The sequence below is a fragment of the Peromyscus maniculatus genome, chromosome 18 (assembly GCF_049852395.1).
Source record: "Peromyscus maniculatus bairdii isolate BWxNUB_F1_BW_parent chromosome 18, HU_Pman_BW_mat_3.1, whole genome shotgun sequence".
Taxonomy (NCBI): Eukaryota; Metazoa; Chordata; class Mammalia; order Rodentia; family Cricetidae; genus Peromyscus; species Peromyscus maniculatus.
The window spans coordinates 10,679,562-10,703,944 of NC_134869.1; the positions used below are offsets into that span (position 1 = coordinate 10,679,562).

The following is a 24,383-nucleotide window of genomic DNA, read 5'->3' on the forward strand; positions in this document are numbered from 1 at the left end:
AAAGATTTCCACATTTCATTTACAGGTGGACTTTCTGTTCTTCATCAACATGTGGTATGGGGATTAAGTTTCCTCCACAACAACCACCCCCCCCCCATTAACTTTTGACTCTAACTACTCTTCTCATTAAATTTAGCAAAGTCAGAACAAATATATAAGTACAATATTTTACTATGAACTGTTTGCTTATTAGAAGATTTTGGACATAATCTTATTACATATTTAATGAGCATAACTTTTGTAATATAAATAGTAGGAAACTAAACAGATAGTCAGTTCTACATCATAGCTGTGATTGAACTATGATTCTAATTGTGATATCTGTTAAGGCATTGATTCCTTGTCTTCATTCTTCAAAGAATGACATGAAAACACAATTCACTTGCCATTGAGGTATATGGTATTGAAATCATTTAATGATCATCAATGTACTTTAAACTGTAATTATTTATACTGATCTGATTATTTAAAAGTAACAGATATATTAAAATATCTCCAGAGGAACATTTGTATCAGGTTGCACATGAAAATTACCTTCCATGTCTTCGAAAACTTTGACAGTGCTCTTCAATATTATCTTCCCACTTGTACCCTAGAATATTTTACCAGGAAATATATAAAATATTATTGGAAATTGTGCAAAATTAAAGTAACTCCCTTCAATAATCCTTAAAACCATGCTTAATATCTTCACCTCATTCTTCCTCAGACTCAATCAAATTACAGAAGAGTATCTATAACCAGGAACTAGTTGTCCCCTTATTTTAAAATATGAAGGAAAATGTACGGTATTACCTATAACAGTGAGGTTTCTGTAAGTTTCCACCATCACATCTTTGTAGAGATTCTTCTGGGAAGGATCCAGCAAAGCCCACTCTTCCTGAGTGAAGTTGACATGCACATCATTATAGGTTACTGGATCCTAAAATTTGCATACATAAATGTGTCATGTCCATGCATACAAGGCATATATATGATACTGACATAATTATAAATGCAGGCTTCTTTAAAAATATAGTCAGCCGGACGGTGGTGGCGCATGCCTTTAATCCCAGCACTTGGGAGGCAGAGGCAGGTGGATCTCTGTGAGTTCGAGGCCAGCCTGGTCTCCAAAGCGAGTTCCAGGAAAGGCGCAAAGCTACACAGAGAAACCCTGTCTCGAAAAATCAAAAAAAAAAATATAGTCATAATAATTCTGGTGTTTCAAACACTTATTCTATGATAGAAATATAATAATATTATCATTTAGCCACTTTAGAAGGAAATTGGGAATTTACCGCTATTATTTCTGAATGCTTTGAATGGGATATCACCTTGCAAGAGAATACATATTACCAGATAGAGTGACAAGATAACCCATCATCATTACTGACTACATGTTAGAGAAACTGTATGAATAGTTACTAAATACAAAAAAGATGAGCAAGCTGAGTGTATTGGCTCATGCCTTTAATACCAGCATGAAGATAAAGGAGGCAGGTATATCAGCATCTGAGTTGAAAGCTAACCTATATGCAATCAGTTCTAGGAGAGCAAGAAGTAAAAATTAAGATCCTTTCTCCTCTGCAAAAACCAATCAAACAAACAAAAATGATAGGAAGAACTCAGAGGTTTTTTAAATGAAGTTTCTACAAAGAAATATGTAATTGCTTGAGTTCTGCATTCATTTACTAGATACCTGAATTCCTTCAGTTTAGATGGTAACCTTAATAAATTTTACCAAAAGGAACTATGGATCTAAACAGTTACAAATAGAAAGATGAAACCATTAGCAACATAAATGTTGATCATAAATAATCAACACAGTACAAGAGAGATAGCTCAGAAGTTAAGAGTACTTGTTGATCTTGCATATAAGTGGGCCTAATTGCCAGTACTTACATGGGAGAGTCTGAGTGTTTGTAAATCTGGATGAATATATTTAACCTTTTGCCAAAAGTCATCATTTCCTTGTCCTTTGCAGGAACAAAATCACTTTTGGTGTACCACATTATGTTCTATCTTGTTTCTTGTTGTGATTGAGTTATCTACCCAAAAGCTCCACAGGTAATGAATGGGTTTATTTGGCTGATTCTGCCATGTTACAATCCATCATTGTGGGAACTTAGAATAGAAATTCAAGCTAGCAAATAGAGACAAAAATCATTTAACTAAACTATTGTTTAGTAGCTTTCTCTGTTACTTGGTCATTGTGTCATGCTCAGCTAGCTCTCTTATCCAGCCCAAGCCAACTTTCTTACAGATATCGTACCATCACTGAAAGGGCTTTCATACATCAATCAGCAATCAACAAAATCTCTTAAAGACATAGCACCCAGCCATTCTGATTGGTCACATCTTCAACTAAGTTCCCACAGACGACGATAGACTTTGTATGTTGACAGCTGGAAGTAACTAGGACACACACAATAATATATGAGAAGGTTTAAAAACTAAAAGCCAATGTATCAACAGTGTCAATAACTTAAATAGCAACAATGCAAACATTGATGACAGTAACAACTGGAAAACACATGTATGCTAAAAAGTGAGGAGAAACAAGCTTCTAAGATCAAAAAGAGTAAACAAATGCTGTTTTTCCTCAGAAAGTCTCCAAACCAATAAACTCAAGGAACTCATAACATAATATAGTAATTTTTCAGAAAATAAAAATAGGTGTAGGTCCATCATTTTGCAGAAAAAAACATAACCAAATTATAACTAATAAAAAATTGACAAAACCTAGATAGTACAACTGAATAAAGGAGACACAAAGAGAGACCTACATAGTTAACATGGTCTCTTGAACAAAAACTGTAGGAATATAATGAAAATCAAAATAAAAAAATCCCTGACCACCATTCACATTGTTCACCCCAGTTCTCTCCTTAGCCAATAATAGAAAATAGGTTGAGTGAGGACTGTTCTGGAAAAATTGGATGGATTCACTTGAAGTCTGATAGTTCTACATTGTAGAAAAAGGTTTTAAGTACTGAAATTATCTCATCATCTTTTAAAGAAGAAAAGAATGTCTGTTAGGATCATTTCAAAACCTTTTGTTTCCTATGATTGATGATTGGATGTAAGTCTGCATCAGAGTAGGAAAATGAAAAATTTTCAAATCAAGTACTAGATAAGAGATTTTTAATCAGTGTTGTATGATTTAGGTATGATTATACCTAAAGCAACCTGTTTTCCTCTAATTGTTTTGTAAGTCATAAGCATTTTTGAAAACAAGTATATCCTCATTTTTATTTATATGTTTTATGTGTGACAGAGGTTTTCTATGTGTGTACAAGTGACACACCAAAGAGTGTGTGGGATCCCTGGATCTGTAATATCAGGTGGTTATGAGCCTGTCAACTTGAGTGTTGGTTTCTGAACTAAGGTTAACCCCAAGTAGAATTTTTGCTGAATGTCATGCACAGCCCACAGATTCAAGGCTCAGACGATACACCCTCATGGACTACTCTATAATCCTAAAATATTTTTGTGTCCCCATAAGATACAGTGCCCCCCTCCAGCAGGAAGTAGTAAGAGAAGCTACGCCCAAATTCCCAAATATACCAACCTGGCTTTGGAGATGTGTTAAAGTTAAAACCTTCCCTTAAAAAAAAAAAAAAGAAAAAAAAAAAGAAAAGGGGAAGTGCTGTGGGATGGTCTGTATGTCAAATGCTCTGATTGGTCAATAAATAAAACACTGATTGGTCAGTGGCCAGGCAGGAAGTATAGGCAGGACTAACAGATAGGAGAATTGAGAGAACAGGAAGGAGGGAGGAGACACTGCCAGCCGCCGCCACGACAAGCAGCATGGGAAGATGCGGGTAAGCCATGAGCCATATGGCAAGGTATAGATTTATAGAAATTGATTAATTTAAGATTTAAGAACTGGATCACTAGAAGCCTGAGCCATTAGGCCAAACAGTTTAAACAATAAAAGTCTTTATGTGTTTACTCAGTTGGGTCTCAGTGGCTGTGGGATTGTTGTGTGAGAGAGATTTGTCCTGACTATGGACCAGGCAGGACTGGAGAAAACTCCAGCTACACCCTTGATCTAATTTTGTTGTCTTATTGCTCTAGCTAGAACTTCAAGTACCATATTGAATAAGTAGGGGGCAAGTAGACAGCCTTGTCTTGTTCCTGATTTTAGTGCAATCATTTTGAGTTTCTCTCCATTTACCTTGATATTAGCTGTCACCTTGCTGTAAATTGCCTTTATTATGTTTAGGTATGTTCCTTGTATTGCTGATATCTCTAGAACCTTTATCATGAAGGGGTGTTGGATTTTGTCAAAGGCTTTTTCAGCATCCATTGAGATGATCATGTGTTTTTTTTCTTTCAGTTTGTTTTTATGGTATATTACATTGACAGATTTTTGTATGTTGAAGCATCCTTTCATCCCTAGGATGAAGCCTACTTGGTCATGGTGGATAACTTTTTTAATGTGTTCCTGGATTTGGTTAGCCACTATTTTATTGAGTATTTTTGCATCAATGTTCATGAGGGAGATTGATCTGTAATTCTCTTTTTTTTTTTTTTTTTTTTTGTTGCATCTTTGTGTGGTTTGGGAATCAGGATAACTGTAGCCTCATAAAAGGAATTTGGTAATGTTCCTTCTGTTTTTATAGCGTGGAACAATTTGAAGTGTATTGGTATTAGCTATTCTTTGAAAATCTGGTAGAATTCTTCGCTGAAACCATCTGGTCCTGGGCTTTTTTTGGTTGAGAGACTTTTAATGACTGTTTCTATTTCTTTAGGGATTATTGGTCTATTTAAATAGTTTGTCTGGTCTTGATTTAACTTTAGTATGGGGTACCTATCCAGAAGATCACCCATTTCTTTGAGATTTTCTAATATTGTGGAATACAGGTTTTTGAAGTGAGACCTGATGATTCTCTGGATTTCCTAATTGTCTGTTGTTATGTCCCCCTTTTCACTTCTGATTTTGTTAATTTGGATGCTCTCTCTCTGCTTTTTGGTTAATTTGGATAAGGATTATCTATCTTGTTGATTTTCTCAAAGAACCAACTCTTTGTTTCATTGATTCTTTGTATTGTTCTCTTTGTTTCTCTTTTATTGATTTCAGCTCTCAATTTCATTATTTCCTGGCATCTGTTTCTCCTGAGTGAATTTGTTTCTTCTTGTTCTAGAGATTTCAGGAGTGCTGTTAAGTCACTACTGTGAGATTTTTCCTACTTCTTTTTGTGGGCATTTAGAGCTATGAATTTTCTCCTCTTAGCACTGCTTTCATAGTGTCCCATAAGTTTGGGTATGTTGTACATTCGTTTTCATTGAATTATAGGAAATCTTTAATGTCTTTCTTTATTTCTTCCTTGACCCATTGGTGATTCAGTTGGACATTACTCAGTTTCCATGAGATTGTAGGCTTTCTGTAATTTTTGTTGTTGTTGAAATCTAACTTTAAACCATGGTGTTCTGATAGAACACCGGAGGTTATTTCAATTTTTTTTTTGTATCTGTGGAGATTTGCTTTTGTGACCAAGCATGTGGTCAATTTTGGAGAAGGTTCCATGGGGTGCTGAAAAGAAGGTATATTCTTTTTTGTTAGGGTGGAATATTCTGTAAATATCTATTAAGTCTATTTGAGTCATAATGTTTGTTAGTTCCCTTATTTGTTAAGTTTCTGGCAGACCTGTCCATTGGTTAAAGTGGAGTGTTGAAGTCTCCAACTACTAGTGTATGGGGCTTGACGTACGATTTAAGCTCTAGTAATATTTCTTTTATGAATGTCAATGCCCTTGTATTTGGGGCATAAATATTCAGAATTGAGACTTCATCTTCTCAGATTTTTTCTGTGATAAATATTTAGTATCCTTCCTGATCTCTTTCAATTGATTTTAGTTTGAAGTCTATTTTATTAGATATTAGAATAGCTATACCAGCTTGCTTCTTATATCCATTTGATTGGAAAGTCTTTTCCCAGTCTTTTATTCTGAGGTAGTGTCTGACTTTGAAGATGATGTGTGTTTCTTGTATGCAACAAATGGATGGATCTTGTTTTTGTATCCATTCTGTTTGCCTGTGTCTTTCTATAGGAGATTTGAGACCATTGATATTGTTGAATATTAATGACTAGTCATTGTTAATTTCTGTTATTTTTTGTTGGTAGTGTTGTAGGTTTTCCTTCTTTGTTATTTGTTGGTATGGGACTATCAATTGACTGTGTTTTCATGGGTGTATCTAACTTCCATAGGTTGAATTTTTTCTTCAAGTGCTTTCTATAGGGCTGGATTTGTGGAGAGATATTGTTTAAATTTGGTTTTATCACGCAATATTTTGTTTACTCCGTCTTTGTTGATAGGGAGTTTTGCTGGGTATAGCAGCCTGGGTTGGCATCCATGGTCTCTTAATATCTGCATAATGTCTGTAAAAATATGGAATGCTTCACAGATATGCTTGTTTTCCTTGCACAGGGGCCATGCTAATCTACTCTGTATCATTCCAATTTTAGTAAACATGCTGCGGAAGCGAGCACTACATTAATTTTTTTCTGGTTATGTGCATGCTTGTGTGTGTGTGTGTTGGTTTGTGTAATGTGAGCCACAAAGGAAATGTGGAGAATAAAGACAATTTTATGGAGTCTACTTTTGTCCATCTTCATATGGTGTTCAAGATTAGGTCACAGCTTTGCACAATATAGAAATTTCTCACAGAGCAGTCCCATTGATGCTCAAATAAGATTAGTTGATACACTAAATCAGTAAAATATTGTCTTTTTATGTTGTAAATAGGTTTTCATTGGAATATAGAAGAAATTGAATAATAAATCTTATTTGCATATGAAAATGATATACTGCTGCCTTTGTTTTTGTTTTTGTTTGTATTGCAGGTGGAATGAGTTAGTTCATTATCAGGACTAAACATCTGTTCATAACACTTTCTCAGAACAACAAATGAATGTCAGAGAATACTTTTTGTGAGAAGATATTAGAAAGGAAAGATCTCAAATGCTTATGGATAGGTAGAATCGACATAGTAGAAATGGCAATCTTACCAAAAGTAATATAAAGATTCAATGCAATCCCCATCAAAATCCCAACACCATTCTTCACACACCTGGAAAGAACAATACTTAACTTTATATGTAAAAACAAAAAAACTAGAATAGCTAAAAGAATCCTGTATAATAAAGCAACCGCTGGAGGCATCATGATCCCTGATGTCAAGCTCTACTATAGAGCTACATTATTAAAAAAACAGCTTGGTACTGGCATAAAAACTGACATGTGGACCAATGGAATAGAACTGAAGACCCTGACCCTAATCCACACAGCTATGAACATATGATTTTCAACAAAGAAGCCAAAACCATACCATGGAAAAAAGAAATTATCTTCAAAATATGCTGCTGGCATAACTGGATGTCAACATGCAGAAGATTGCAAATAAATCCATATCTGTCACCATGCACAAAACTCAAGTCCAAATGGATCAAAGACCTTAACTCAAATCCAGTTACACTGAACTTGATAGAAGAGAAAGTAGGAAGTAGTCTGGAACAAACTGGCAGAGGAGACCACTTCCTAAATATAATACCAGTAGCACAGACACTGAGAGCAACAATTACTAAATGAGACCTCCTGAAACTGAGAAGCTTTTGTAGAGCAAAGGATATGGTCAATAAGACCAAACAACAGCCTACAGAATGGGAAAAGATCTTCACCAACCCCACATCTAATAAAGGGCTGATCTCCAAAATATATAAAGTACTCAAAAAGCTAGACTTCAAAATACAGAACAATCCAATTAAAAAAATAACCTACAGAGCTTAACAGAATTCTCAACAAAAGAATCTCAAATGGCTAAAAGGCATTTAAGGAATTGCTCAACATACTTAGTCATCAGGGAAATGCAAATCAAAACAACTCTGAGATACCATCTTACACTGTCAAAATGGCTAAGATCAAAAACACTGAAGACAGCTTATGTTGGAGAGGATGTGGAGCAAGGGGAACATTGCCCCACTGTTGGTAGGAATGCAAACTTGTATAACCACTCTGGAAATCAGTATGGTAGTTTCTCAGAAAATTGGGAATAAGTCTTCCTCAAGACCCAGTTATACCACTCTTGGGCATATACCCAAGGAATGCTCAATCTTACCGCACGGACACATGCTCAGCTATGTTCATATCAGTATTTTTCGTAATAGCAAGAACCTGGAAATAACCTAGATGCCCCTCAACTGAAGAATGGATAAAGAAAATATGGCATATATACGCAATGGAGTTCTACTCGGCAGTAAAAAGCAATGATATCATGAAATTTGCAGGCAAATGGATGGAACTAGAAAATATCATCTTGAGTGAGGTAACCCATACTCAGAGAGACAAACATAGTATGTACTCACACATAAGTGGATACTAAATGTGAAGGAAGGGATGGCCAGACTCCCACCCACAACTCCAGAGACGCTAGCTAACAGGGAAAGACCCTAGGAGGGACACATGGATGACCCTGTGAAGGAGAAGTAGATGAGATCTACATGAGTGGACTGGGTGTGGAGGGGTGGCAGAGGGTGAGGAGTGGGGGATAAGAACATAGGGAAATGGGAGGGTCAAGATGGAACAGGGACAGAGTGAGAGGGCAGGGAGGAAGGAACCATGATAGATGAGGACATCATGGAAACAGGAAAAGGCAGGGTGCTTGGAAGGCTCTCAGGAATCCACAGGGTTGACCCTGCCTTGGTCTGCTGGCAGTGGGCCAGAGGGTACCTGGACCAGTCTACTCTGGTGACCAACCTAGCAAATAACCTAGCTGTCATCATAGACCCTTGGTCTAGTGACTGATGGAGGCAGATACAGAGATCTATGGCCAGGCACCAGGGTGAGCTCCAGGAATCCAATTGATAACAAAGAGGAGAGATACTGCAAGTGAGGCACACTGAGAAAATAATGGGAGGACATGCATAGATGACTGTCCACACTAGTTGAAGCCCACGAACTGTGTATTGATGGCTGTGGAGCCCCCATGAGACTGGACTAGGCCCTCTGGATATGGGAGATGGTTGTTTGGCTCGAATTGTTTGGGGGGCACCCAGGCAGGGGCATCGGGATCTGTCCCTGTGCATGGGCAGGCTTCTGGAATCCGGTGACTGTGGTGTGACACCTTGCACAGCCTTGGTGCAGTGATAAGGTGCTTGGACCTGCCTAGGTTCAGTGTGCTGGGCTCTGCTGACTCCCCATGGGAGACCTTAATTTGGGGGATGTGGGGATGTGGCATGGCTTGGGAAAGAGGGATGGGGGATGGGAGGAGGAAGGAGGGAAGATCTGTGTATACTATGTGGAGTGAGTAGAAAATTTCTTAATAGAAAAATGAAAAAAAAAACAGACATTTTTGGTCTGGTCAGTTTTGGTGACAAATTTTTTTTAAGTGCTTTGTAATGAAGTTTTAATTAAAATGTTAAAAAAGAAATTCACTTCCTGGTTAAGAATTCAAATCATTCTATTTTTGTGGAACACTCTATAAGGAGAAATAAAAATAAAAAATAAGCTGCCCCTAGATCCCATCCCTGAGCACCAGCCACTCCACAGAAGAACTGCCCAACTTGGTCCCAGGTTCTGGTCATTGGGCAGGATACCCCTCACTCCCACTGGGAAGGTTCCCCTTCTCCAAGAACACCGGCAGAACTTGGTATCTCCACGCCCTGCCCCTACGTCCATTCATCCAAGACCCCAGCCACTTATTGAGACTTAAAGACCAGCCCCCAGCTCCCATCCTGCCCTGGACCTCCCATCTGGACAAGAGGTGAGTGCCTGGGCTCAGACCCAGAGAGGTCTGCCCCTAGATCCCATCCCTGGGCACCAGTCATTCCGGGGAAGACCTACCCAACTTGGCCCCAGGTTCTTGTCATCAGGCAGCATCTCCTCCACTCCCACTGGGAAGGTCCCCCTTCTCCAAGAACCCTGGCAGACCCTGCAATCTCCACACCCTGTCCCCACACCCACCCTCCCGAGACTCCAGCCACTTCCTGAGACTTAGAGACCAATCTCCAGCTCCTATCCTGCCCCGGACCTCCCATCTGGACAAGAGCTCCCAACCTGCCCCATCTGGACAAGAGAGAGAGGCTTCCTGAATCTGTCAGCTCTGTCTGGACCAAGAGCACTGATAAGAACAAGAACCAATCCACAAGGAGATGGGCAGATGTCAAGGCAAAAGTACATACAACAAAATGAAGAGCAGTACAGCATCACCAGAACCTAGTCAACCTCCAACAGCTAGACCTGAACATCACAAAATGGAAGAAACACAAGAAAGCAACCTTATGAGTAACATCATGAAGACAGTAGAGGCTTATATTGAAGAAATCACAAATGAAATTGAGGAAAACACAAACAAAAAATGGGAAGAACACTATAAAAAACCAGAGGAAAGGACAAATAAATCAGAATAAAACAATAAATCCCTGAGAGAAAATCATGAAAAAGCAATGAAACAGAAGAAGGAAACAGTCCAAGACCTGAAAAGGGAAATAGAAAAATGAGGAAGATACAGAGGGAATGCCGGAAATAGAAAATCTGAGTAAACGAACAGGAACTTCAGATGCAAGTATTACCAACCGAATGGAAGAGAGGATCTCTGACGTTGAAGATACAGTAGAAGAAATAGATTCATCAGTCAAAGAAAACACTAAAGCCAACAAAGTCATGACCCAAAATGTCTAAGAAATTTGGGACACCATGAAAAGACCAAGCCTACGAATAATAGGGGTAGAGGAAGGAGAAGAATACCAACTCAAAGGCACGGAAAATATATTCAACAAGATCATAGAAGAAAACTTTCCCAACTTAAAGGAAATGGCTATGAAGATACAAGAAGCCTATAGAACATCAACACATTAGACCCCAAAAAAAAGTCCCCTCGCCACATAATAATTAAACAATTAAATGTACAGAATAAAGAAAGAATATTAAGAACAGCAAAGGCCAAAGAACAAGTGACTTATAAAGGCAAACCCATCAGAATAACACCCGATTTCTCAATGGAGACTTTGAAAGCCAGAAGGACCTGGACAGATATAATGCAGACACTAAGAGACCATGGATGCCAGCCTAGACTAATATACCCAGAAAACTTTAAATCATCTTAGACAGAATGAACAAGACATTCCAAGACAAAGCCAGATTTAAACAATATTTATCCACAAACCCAGCCCCACAGAAAGTACTAAAAGGACAATTCCAACCTAAGGAAGTCAGATATACCCTCAAAAACACAGGCAATAGATAATGCCCCAAAGAAGAGAAGTACACACACACTACCACCAAAAATAACAGGAATGAACAAGCACTGGTCATTAATATTCCTTAATATCAATGGACATAATTCACCTCTAAAAAGACACAGGCTTACAGAATATGGACCCATATTTCTGCTGCATACAAGAAACACACCTCAAATTCAAAGATAGACACTACATAAGAATAAAAGGCTGGGAAAAGACTTTCCAATCAAATGGTCTTAAGAAGCAAGTGGGTGTAGCCATCCTAATATCCAGCAAAATAGACTTCAAAAAAAAAATCCATCAAAAGCGATCAAGAAGGGCATTACATACTCATCACAGGAAAGATCCACCAAGATGAAGTTTCAATTCTGAACATTTATGCCCCAAACACAAGGGCACCCACATATGTAAAAGAAACATTACTAAAGCTTAAACCACACATAAAACATTAACAGTGGGAGACTTCAACACCCCACTTTCAAAACTGGACAGATCTCCCAAAATGAAACTTAACAGAGAAATAAAGAACTTAACTGATGTTATGACTCAAATGGATTAATTGATATCTACAAAATATTCCATCCTAACAAAAAAGAATATACCTTCTTCTCAGCACCCCAGGGAACCTTCTCTAAAATCGACCACATACTTGGCCACAAAGCAGATCTCAAAAGATACAAAACAACTGGGAAAACCTCCTGTGTTCTATCAGACCACCATGGTTTAAAGTTAGATTTCAACAAAAACAAAAACTACAGAAAACCTACAATCTCATGGAAAATGAATAATGCTCACCTGAATCACCAATGGGTTAAGGAAGAAATAAAGAAAGAAATGAAAGACTTCCTAGAGATCCATGAAAATGAATATACCACATACCCAAACTTATGGGACACTATAAAAGCAGTGCTAAGAGGGAAATTCATAGCACTAAATGCCCACATAAAAAAAGTTGGAGAAATCTCACACTAGTGACTTAACAGCACACCTGAAAGCTCTAGAACAAGAAGAAGCAAAGTCTCCCAGGAAGAACAGATGCCAGGAAATCATCTAATTGAGAGCTGAAATCAATTAAAGAGAACAATACAAAGAATCAATGAAACAAACAGTTGGTTCTTTGAGAAAATCAACAAAATAGTCAAGCCCTTATCCACACTAACCAAAAGACAGAGAGAGCATCCAAATTAACAAATTCAGAAGTGAAAAGGGGGACATAACAACAGACAATGAGGCAATCCAGAGAATCATCAGGTCATACTTCAAAAATCTCTACTTCACAAAACTGGAAAATCTAAAGGAAATGGACAATATTCTGAATAGGTACCACATACCTAAGTTAAATCAAGACCAGATAAACTATTTAAATAGTCCAATAACCCCTAAGGAAATAGAAACAGTCATTAAAAGTCTCCCAACCAAAACAAGGCCAGGACCAGATGATCTCAGCACAGAATTCTACGAGATCTTCAAAGAAGAGTTAATACCAATAGTCTTTAAGTTGTTCCACACAATAGAAACAGAAGGATCATTTCCCAACTCCTTCTATGAGGCTACAATAACCCTGATTCCTAAACCAAACAAGGATACAACAAAGAAAGAGAACTACAGACCGATCTCCCAAATGAACATTGATGCAAAAATACTCAATAAAATCCTGGCAAACAGACTCCAAGAACACATCAAAACAATTATCCACCATGATCAAGTAGAAATGCAAGGGTGGTTCAACATTCAAAAGTCCATCAATGTAATACATCATATAAACAAACTCGCCAGGCGGTGGTGGCACACGTCTTTAATCCCAGCACTCGGGAGGCAGAGCCAGGCGGATCTCTGTGAGTTTGAAGCCAGCCTGGGCTACCAAGTGAGTCCCAGGAAAGGTGCAAAGCTACACAGAGAAACCCTGTCTCGAAAAAAACAAAGAAACAAAAAAAAAAAACCAAACTCAAAGGAAAAACCACATGATCATCTCACTAGATGCAGAAAAGGCATTTGACAAAATCCAACACCTTTTCATGATAAAGGTCTTGGAGCGATCAGGAATACAGGGAACATACCTAAACATAATAAAGTCAATTTACAGCAAGCCAACAGCCGACATCAAATTAAATGGAGAAAAACTCAAAGCGATTCCACTAAAATCAGGAACGAGGCAAGACTGTCCATATTCCCCATACTTATTCAATATAGTACTTGAAGTTCTAGCCAGAGCAATAAGACAACATAGGAGATCAACGGGATACAAATTGGAAAGGAAGAAGTCAAGCTTTCCCTATTTGCAGATGACATGATAGTATACATGAGTGACCCCAAAAATTCGACCAAGGAACTCATACAGCTTATAAACACCTTCATCAATGTAGCAGGATACAAGATTAACTCAAAAAAATCAGTAGCCCTACTATATACAATTGACAAACAGGCTGAGAAGGAAATCAGGGATGCATCACCCTTTACAACAGCCACAAATGATATAAAATACCTTGGGGTAACACTAACCAAATAAAAGAAGGACCTATATGACAAGAACTGTAAGTCCCTGAAAATAGAAATTGAAGAAGTCAGAAAATGGAAAGATCACCCATGCTCATGGATAGGCAGGATTAACATAGTAAAAATGACAATCTTACCAAAAGCAATCTGCAGATTCAATGCAATCGACATCAAAATACCAACACAATTCTTCACAAATGTGGAAGGAATAATACTCAACTTCATATGGAAAAACAAAAAAAAAACCCAGGATAGCCAAAAGAATCCTGTATGATAAAACAATCTTTAGGGGCATCGAGAACCATGACCTCAAGCTCTACTATAGAGCTACAGTAATAAAAACATCATGATACTGGCAAACAAACAAACAAAAAATGATGTGTGGACCAATCGAATTAGAAACCCTGATATTAACCCGCACACTTACAAACGTATAATTTATGACAAAGAAGCCAAAACTGTACAATGGAACAAAGAAAGCATCTTCAACAAATGGTGTTGGCTTAACTGAATATCAACTTGTAGAAGGCTGCAAATAGATCAATATCTGTCACCATGTAAAAAACTTAAGTCCAAGTGGATCAAAGACTTCAACACAAATCCAGCTACTCTGAACCTGATATTAGAGAAAGTAGGAAGTAGTCTTGAACGCATTGACTTAGGACATCACTTCCTAATATAACACCAGTAGCACAGACCCTGAGAGAAACAATCAATCAATGGGACCTCTTGAAACTCAGAAGCTTTTGTAGACCAAAGGACATGGTCAACAAGGCAAAGTGACAGCCTACAGAATGGGGAAAATGTCTTCACCAACCCCACATCTGACAGAGAACTGATATCCAGAATATATAAAGAACTCAAGAAATTAGACATCAAAATGCCCAACAGTCGAATTAAGAAATGGGCTATAGAGCTAAACAGAGAATTCTCAACAGAAGAAACTCATATGGCTGAAAGAAATTTAAGGAATTGCTCAACATCCCTAATCATCATCAGGGAAATGCAAATCAAAACAACTCTCAGATACCACCTTACACCTGTCAGAATGGCTAAGATAAAAAACACTGACGACAGCCGGTGGTGGTGGCGCACGCCTTTAATACCAGCCCTTGGGAGGCAGAGGCTGGCGGATCTTTGTGAGTTCGAGGCCAGCCTGGTCTACAGAGAGAGATCCAGGAAAAGCACAAAGCTCCACGGAGAAACCCTGTCTCAAAAAAACGAACAAACAAACAAACAAAAAAAAAACACTGAAGACAGCTTATGCTGGAGAGGATGTGGAGCTAAGGGAACTCTCCTCCATTGCTGGTCGGAATGCAAGCTTGTAAAACCACTTTGAAATCAATATGACACTTTCTTAGAAAATTGGGACTCAATCTTCCCAAAATCCAGCTATACCATTCTTGAGCATATTCCCAAGGAATGATCAATCATACCACAAGGGCACTTGCTCAACTATGTTCATATAAGCCTTGTTTGTAATAGCCAGAACATGGAAACAACCTAGATGCCCTTCAACTGAAGAATAGATAAATAAAATGTGGTACATATACACAATGGAATACTACTAAGCAAAGAAAAACTATGACATCATGAGGTTTGCAGAAAAATGGGTGGATCTAGAAAAAAATCATCCTGAGTGAGGTAGCCCAAACTCAGAAAGACAAACATGATATGTACTCACTAATAGGAGGGCACAACTCCGGGGAGAATACATAGAGAGCAGGACCCTGGGAAAGACACATGGATTGCCCAATGACAGAGAAATGGATGAGAACTACATGGGCAACCTGGACATGAGTGGAGGTAATGAAGGGCAAGGGTCGAGGGAAAGAGAGCTTGGGGGAGCAGGAGATCCCAACTGGATCAAGAACAGAGGGGAAGAAAAAGAAATAAGAGACCATAGTAAATGGAGACCACATGAGAATAGGAAGAAGCAGGGTGCTAGAGAGGTCCACAGAAATCCACAAGAATACCTCCACAATAGACTACTGGCAATGGTCGAGAGACATCCCGAAATGACCTACCCTGGTGATAGGATGGCCAAACATCCTAATTGTGCTATAAACCTCATCCAATGACTGAGGGAACCGAATGCAGAGATCCACGGCCAGGCCCCAGGTGGAGCTCCTGGAGTCCAATTGGCGAGAAGAGAAGGGTTTGTATGAGCGAGAATTGTTGAGACCGAGATTGGAAAAAGCACAGGACAAATAGCCAAATGAATGGAAACACATGAACTATGAAACAATGGCTGAGGGGCCCCCAACTGGATCAGGCCCTCTGGATAAAAGAGACAGCTGATTAACTTGATCTGTTTAGGAGGCATCCAGGCAGTGGGACCGGGACCTATCCTCAGTGCATGTGCTGGTTGTTTGTAACCTCCGGGCTTATACAGGGACACTTGGATCAGCCTGGGAGGAGGGGACTGGACCTGCCTGGACTGAATCTACCAAACTGAACTCAATCCTCAGGGGAGTCTTTGCCATGGAGGAGATGGGAATAGAGGGGGAGGAAGGCGGGGGGGGGGGGGGGGGCGGCATGGAGGGAGGGGGAGAACAAGGGAATCCATGGCTGATATGTAAAATTAAATTATAAAATAAAATTAAAAAATAAAAATAAATTATTCGATGTAAAACAACCAGGAATTCTTGGACATTATGCAAAGACCAAACCTGTGAATGACAGGAATAGAAAAAAAGAAGAAAAGAAAAGAAAAAACACCCAGCTCAAATATCCAGAAAATATTTTCAATAAAACCATATAACAAATTTTTCTTAGTTAATGGAGGTGCTGATAAAGCTACAAAGAAGCATGCAAAACACCCAAGAAATTGGGTCAGAAAAGAAAGTCCCCTTGTCACATAATAATCAAATCATTAAACATACAGAACAAAGGAAGTCCCCTTGTCACACAATAACCAAATGAGTAAGCATACAAAACAAGGAAAGAACAGTAAAAGCTGCAAAGGGGAAAGACCAAGTAACATTTGAAGGCAGACCTATGAGAATTATACCTCACTTCTCAATGGAGATTCTAAAAGCCATAAAGGCTTAGGCACACATGATGCAGGCTCTAAGAAACCACAGATGCCATCCCAGATTATTACATTCAGAAAATTTTCATCACTATAAATGGAGAAAATAAGATACAATTTATACAACATCCATGTACAAATCCAGTCCTCCATAAGGTACTAGAAGAAAAAATCCAATCCAAGGAAGCTACCTACAAACATGAAAACACAGTAAATGAATAATATAACATCAGCAAAACCAAAAGAGAAACACACACACACACACACACACACAGACAAACAAACATACTGTCATACACATACTATCATCACCACCAATAACAACAATAACAACAACAAAATAAAGGCATTAAAAATCATTATTCCTGATATCTCTCAATATCAATGGCCTCAATTCCCCAATGAAGACACAAATTAACAGTATGGATTCAGAAAAAATATCCATCCTTCCACTGCATACAAGAAACACACTTCAACATCAAGGATAGAGATTACCAAAAGGTGACTGCTGGGAAAAGCATATTTAAAGAAACTGAAACTGAAAAGCAGTCTTGTGTAGATATTTTATTATTTAACCAAAATAGGCTTCAAACAAAAATTAATCAAAAGCAATGGGGAAGAATACTCCTTAGTCATCAAAGGAAAACTCCAATATGACATTTCAATTATTAATATCTATGCCCCAAACACAAGGTCAGCCACTTTTGTAAAAGAAATACCTCTACAGGTTAAATGACACACTGACTCTCACACAGTGTTTGGTAGGGGGTAGATTTCAATACCCCACCCTCAACAATGGACAGGTCATCCAGACAGAAACCAAATGGAGAAATATTGGAGCTAATGGATTTTATAAATCATATGAACCAACATACTACATAACATTCCACCCAATGAAAAAGAATACACCTTCTCAACACCATATGGAATTTTTTCCAAAGTTGATGTCACACTAGGACATAATTCAAGTCTCAACAGATATAAGAAAATTAAAATAACTCCTTGCATCCTATCAGACCACAATGGATTACAGCTGGATATTAAAAAAAAAAAAAAAACTTAAAAACTCATGAAAACTGAACAGCACTCTACTAAAGAAAATGGGTCAAGACAGAAATAAAGAAGGAAATTAAAGAGTTTCTAGAATTCAATGAAAATGATTACACAAGATATCCAAACATGGAGGACACAATGAAAGTGGTGATATGAGGAAACTGTATATACAACTGAGTGTCTACATAAAAAAGGAAAAGACTTCATATTTGCAACTTAACAGCATACATAAAAGCAGTAGAACAAAAACAATAGGTATACCCAAGAGAAATAGACAGGAAGAAAGTATCAAATAAGGGCTAAAATTCTGTAAATAGAAACAAAGAAAAAGACAAGGAGTCAATGAAACACAGTCAGTTTTTTTAGGAAATCAATAAGACAGACAAACACTTATCCAAACTACCTGAGAGAAAATTAATCCTAATTAATTTTGGATTATTAAGAAACGGCTACTTGGGACAATGAGAAATCACCTATACCTCATTCACTGATTACATATTGGTAATCCCAAATGTAGACACAACTGGAAAATTTTTGTTGTTGGTGGTGGTTTTTTGAGACAGGGTTTCTCTGTGCAGTGTTGGTACCTGTCCTGGATCTCGCTCTGTAAACAAGGCTGGCCTCAAACTCACAGAGATCTGCCTGAATCAGCCTCCCGAGTTCTAAGATTAAAGGCGTATGCAACCACCACCATGTCCAACTCTGATTTGTATTGATTCATCCTGAACTTGTTTCCAAAAACGTACTGAAGTGTCCCGGCTTAACCTCTGCAGAGGTACTCAGGTTCAGGACAATATGTCTTTTTGTTGTTTTTCAACACAGGGTTTCCCTGTGTAGCTTTGTGCCTGTCCTAGAACTCACTCTGTAGCCCAGGCTGGCCTTAAACACACAGAGATCACCTGGCTCTGCCTCCTGAGTGCTGGGATTAAAGGCGTACACCACCACCACCCAGCTGACAATATCTTTTAAAGTCATTTTTGGTGTCAGCCACAGGTACATGTCAAATTATTCACAGAAATGAATATACCAAGTATGATAGCAGAGCCAGTCAGATCTCCTTGAATTTGGTCTTCATAGCAAATACGATAGAAAGACTTTTATCAATTACACACACACACACACACACTCATAAATAAAGTTGAATATAATTTTGCTCTGTTGTTTGAAACAAGATCTCATTATAAAGATCCAGCTAGCCTAACACTTACATTGTATAGTTTAATGAATAATATATATTGAATATATGGAATAGACAAAACAAATATAAAATAATTTACATTGAATATATAAAACAAATTCCAGGAAACTTTTCATTCTATACCATTGGCTCATTATTGAAAACATGACAGTTTTCTATACAAGAGGGAGTTTCAAAACAATAGTTCAATCCTGACTCATCTAACCAAAATCTATAGGAACAGCAGTAATTTATAATTTCAACAAACTCCATAGTTCTGGGCCGGGCGGTGGTGGCGCACGCCTTTAATCCCAGCACTCGGGAGGCAGAGCCAGGTGGATCTCTGTGAGTTCGAGGCCAGCCTGGGCTACCAAGTGAGTTCCAGGAAAAGGCGCAAAGCTACACAGAGAAACCCTGTCTCGAAAAAAAAAAAAAAAAAAAAAAAAAACTCCATAGTTCTGATAATAAAAAATATAATGAGATTTTTAAATACAAAATAGTAAATGCCTTAAAATAACAGTTATGAATTTTACCAAGGAGCTTACCTATGAGGATCATCCATGCTGTCTCAGGAACATTCAAGACTCTAGCAGTTATCTGAAGTCTCAGAAAGCAAGGGGGAGGTGCCTAGAATACCAGGAAGTATAAGGAAGGCATTTGGACTCAAAGAAGGATCTGGAGAGTGGCATTAAGACTAAGGAATCAGAAGGCCACCTGGTGGCAGGAAGGTCCTGAAAAGGGTTAGGTGGATTGTTGTCTCACTTTCCCTGTATCGGGTTCTCATGTATATGACCATTGCAAGCTCTTCCCTGCACTGTTCCCAGCATCCTGCTAACTCCTAACAACTACAACAGCAGCACTATAACCTCCAAGTCTCTGGGTTAAATCATCAGCCTTGATTGACTCCTTGTCCAGCTAGATCCAGGTCCTGAAGGTTTCCAGGGACTAGTTCCAGGGCTATAAGTGATCAGGCCAGGTGACTCCAGGAACAGCTCCTTCAGCTCCACAGGTATTTGAGATAGGCAAGACAACAGCTGGGTTGGTGCACAGGCCCTGTGAGCTTTTGCAGCCCCACCTACCTGCCTCCCTGGGCCAAGCCTGCAAATCACCTACTAAACACACACTCTCCCTGAGGCAAACTCAACAGAAATTGCTCCAGTCCTCTCCTCACAAGCACAGCACTTTCCAGATGCACCCCCAGGCAAGAACCTCACAGACACACCCACACAACAAGATCAAAGACATTCTCCCTCCTTGGAAATATCCTTCCAGACATTTTTAGCCTGACTAAGAGGACCTTGGAATTCTGTGAGGACCTCAGTTTGGGAGAAAATGTCAGAATGGGGAGAGCTTGGCAGCTACATTTGAAAGCTGCTTTAAGATCAGCGACAGTGAAGACAACAGGGCAGTCCATCCACTGTACCCACAGGGCCCAGGAAAGAAGAACTGGACCTCCAGAGCTGGAATCATATAGGAGCTGGGAACCCAGGGTCACGTCTGGCAAGGTAGAATGACCCTGAGCCCTGCAAGAAGATCTCAGGTGAAGGAGAAAATATGGCCAGTACACATTCTAACTTACAAGGTTCAGGGGAAGGATCTAATGAGACCCTCTCCTTAGGAAAAGTGCTATAGGAAACTAAGGACTATTGAAGAGGGGAAATTGTGGGTTATCGAAAATGAAGTGGCCTGCACTGAAATCAAATAAATAGAAGAAATACCATGGACTCAGCAGCTCCTAATTATTTCTGAGCATAGACACATAAATAAGAAAAGTGAAACAACCATTTTGAGACAGAGTATTTGAGCGCATGCAGCAGGTTTTCTTTTGAGCCACCAATCAGCTCCCAAATCATGAAACAAAGATGTCTTAGCCATTTTGAATGCTTCCTGTCATATGGATTATGGCACAAGATGTTGATTCTGCCCTATCCACCCACCTAACACCATGCACACCTGATAACCCTCTGCAGCTCAGAAAGTCCTTTTGTGTCCTGGGATGAAATTTCACTAGAAAACACCATTTCAGCTGGTGGTAGCAGATAGGTAGGAGATTCTAATCATGTATTGCTGAAAGATGATCCACACCACCATCACTCTACCAGTTTCTAAATTATTTGCAGCATTTATAAGATAAACGTGAAAGAGGAGTGCAATGTTCAGAACTTCTAGAAACCAGATCTTCAGTTTTCCAATCTGTCTTCTCACTGCACACCAAAAGCTTGCCTGTGTGTGCACACTGAACAATGATGCCACAAGCATCATATTCTCCAATGCCAGGGCTGCAGAGTTTTCCCCTCCCAAGGAAATCCATCCACAGAGAAGCTCAGAGGACAAGGACAACTTCCACAGTCAGCATATGGACCAACAGAACCATAGTCTGGCTCACATTTCATCTAAATTCCATAAGAAATGACAGATAAACAGTCCTTGTCTGAACACTCTATATCAATCATGACATAGTTGTGTGTTTCCCCCTGCAGTGTACACAGTAGACTGTTCCTCCTCTTTTGGTCTGAAGGGAGAAGCCATGCTCCACACACAAATCCTTTCCCTGTTCTGCAATGCACAGTCCACTATGCGACTCAAACAGGTAATTTTAGAACTCTGCGATGCTACAGATGTGTCATCCAGGAATTTAGGGTGGCTAATCAGGAGGGTAACAAGGGCAATGAATGTCCTGTGGGACTACAGACAGGGTTCAAGTCCACCTCAATCAACATAGAAGTTCTTGACTCAAAAACAATTCGCAAAAACAATTTGCAAAAAGACTCGAGATGCCCCTATTCTATAATTAGTATAACTTCATGGCACACCATTACTTAGTGTTGGTTCTGACCCTGTGATCATTCCTTGAGCAGCATTTAGAGGCTGGTTTCTTAATGTAAGGATGGGCTTTTCTGCTTGTTGTAAATCAGGGTTGTCTCCTTTGTTATGGGAATGTAGCTGGTTAACCCTGCAGAACAAATATTTACATCTTATCATACTAATCTCTAACTGGTATGGTTAGCATGTACTTATCTTTGGGATGTTTGTGATGCAGCCCTTCCTTTCCTAAATTCTACTTTGTAAATTAATGTCTCTTAAGAATTGGTAAGCCCTTGCCGGGCGGTGGTGGCACACGCCTTTAATCCCAGCACTCGGGAGGCAGAGCCAGGTGGATCTCTGTGAGTTCGAGGCCAGCATGGGCTACCAAGTGAGTTCCAGGAGAGGCACAAAGCTACACAGAGAAACCCTGTCTCGAAAAAACCAAAAAAAAAAAAAAAAAAAAAAACAGAAAAAAAAAAAAAAAAGAATTGGTAAGCCCTTATACCATGAATTTTACTACCGTTAATTCTACTTTTCTCCACCACAGTATGGCAGAGGAGTGCTATTTTGCACAGGAGATACTGTTTACAAGGTCCACACAAATAACTCCAGATGGATCCCAAGCCTAAATGTGAAAAGTTCAAAGTGCAGTACTTCTGGGAGATATATTAGTTACAGGACCAGGTCTCTCTGAGTTCAGCAAATTTGTGTTCCACAGCAAAAATGCTTATGCACTAAGGGTGCCAGCATTACACAGTGATGTCAACAAGGTTCTTTCAAAGCTCAGTCCCACTGCCAATGATCTGCACACAAGCAGCCTAGAGAGTGAAGTGACACAGGCTGCCAGCCAGCCCAGGAATTGCAAAGAGAGCGCAGGACCACACAGAAACACACTGGAGGCCGGGCGGTGGTGGCGCACGCCTTTAATCCCAGCACTTGGGAGGCAGAGGCAGAAGGATCTCTGTGAGTTCAAGGCCAGCCTGGACTACCAAGTGAGTTCCAGGGAAGGCGCAAAGCTACACAAGAGAAACCCTGTCTCGAAAAACCAAAAAAAAAAAAAAAAGAAACACACTGGAGCAGGCAGGACGAGCAGAACCACGCTGGACCATGAAGTACCCATGCAAGAACATGTGGAACTCTACATCCGGACACTGGCTCCCACCCAGTCAGGAAAGGACCCACCAAACTGGCTCCCATGACTGAAATCACCACTCCTCCCAGTCTGGGGACAGCAGCGCTTCACTCACCATGTTGTGGTTTTCCAGATTGCCGAACCTCTCTGCTCAGCTTCCTGCAGCAGCACACACAGCACAGCAAACAAAACCACTGGCCCCAGCTCCTCTTCAAAGCCTAGCCGGAAGCTTGTGGCAGGAAGAACCCTGCACCTCTTCTGACTGACTGACTGACTGCTTGACTGGAGAGCCTGATTGGCTAATGAGGCCTGAGTGACAAGCGCACCTCCTATAGGGTTACACTGTGCTTAAAGACACAGCACAATGGTTCCTGACCTTGCCTTCCACCTCAGACCAAGACCTTTTCAGAACTGGGAGAGATTTACATTTCAATAGCACCTGTCCCTGGCTCTAATAGCAGACACTGCAAGCTTCCTGTCCTCCATAGGCACTTCTCCTTCCTCTTCCTGGACACAATGTCTCTAGCTACCTTGTGCAGCCCACTATAACTGTGTGGGGTGGAGTGATTCCTTGTCACACAGGTAGAAGAATGCCCCGAATATTAGCAACTAAAGAGATATTTAAGCACACAAAAGGAGATTTTTGTTAGGTGGCTTCAGACTGAGGTTAGGTGAATTGAATGGACTTTTAACCTGCTTTTCACAGGGACTTCAGACAACCAGGAAAGAAAGGCAGGAACATGATAACACAACATGATAACAGCTCTTTCTCCCATCAGAAAACTGAACGCGGGCTCTATTGCTTCAGGAGTTTAATTTCTGAAATTCAGAACAAACTGTAAGAAAATTATATAATAATAAAGAATAGTCTTCATGGAAAGTTGAATATTAGAGAATAATGGAGCTAGGAAGAATGTGGTTATGAGCACCATTGTTAACCAGAACATCTTACACAGTGGGCAGGTGGGAAAAAAATGCAACTGTATTATTCAAGGTTCTCTACATGATCAGGACTGGTAGAATGAATCTCTCCATGTATGTAGAAAGTTGATTTCATAGAATGTCTTACAAGCTGTCCTCCAGGTAGTCTAACAATGGCTGCCTACCAATGGAAATTGGAAGAGTACAGTACTTGTTCAGTTCATGAGGCTAAATATTTTAGCTGGTCTTAACTATACACCAAAATACCAAGGAAGTAGGCTCTAATGCTAGTAAAGGAATGAACTTGGTGCTAGAGCAAGGAGGCAAAGAGAGAGACAGAGCTTCCTCCTTCAATATACTTTATATATGTAGGCTGCCTGCAGAGGTACAATCCAGATTAAAGGTGGATCTTAACCTTTGATTTTTTTGTGTGTGTGTTTTCAAGACAGGTTTTATCTGTGTGGCCCTGGAACTCATTCTGTAGACCAGGAGAGCCTCAAACTCAGGAAAGTCCAACTGTTTCTGCCTCCTGAGTGCTTGAGTTAAA

The 24,383-nt window shown here is 39.5% G+C and overlaps 1 protein-coding gene and 1 non-coding gene across 2 annotated transcripts; both read right to left on the reverse strand.

Moving 5' to 3' along the window:
* Positions 1-320: 320 nt before the first annotated feature.
* On the reverse strand, positions 321-23,126 carry LOC143269400 (zinc finger protein 431-like). The gene is made up of 3 exons (XM_076554513.1): positions 23,031-23,126; positions 796-922; positions 321-592 (listed from the first exon to the last, which is right to left on the reverse strand). The coding sequence occupies exons 1-3, from the start codon at positions 23,031-23,033 to the stop codon at positions 531-533; spliced, it is 192 nt and encodes a 63-aa protein (XP_076410628.1). The 5' UTR covers positions 23,034-23,126; the 3' UTR covers positions 321-530.
* On the reverse strand, positions 6,369-6,475 carry LOC143269442 (U6 spliceosomal RNA). Its single transcript, XR_013045865.1, has one exon. It is a non-coding gene; the product is annotated as a U6 spliceosomal RNA (small nuclear RNA).
* Positions 23,127-24,383: the final 1,257 nt, after the last annotated feature.

What these genes read in the sequence shown, in the direction of transcription:
- LOC143269400 (XM_076554513.1), bottom strand. An exon ending in CAGAAACCTCACTGTTATAG is followed by an intron (nt 593 to 795) that starts GTAATACCGTAC and finishes AAAATATTCTAG; the next exon opens with GGTACAAGTGGGAAGATAAT.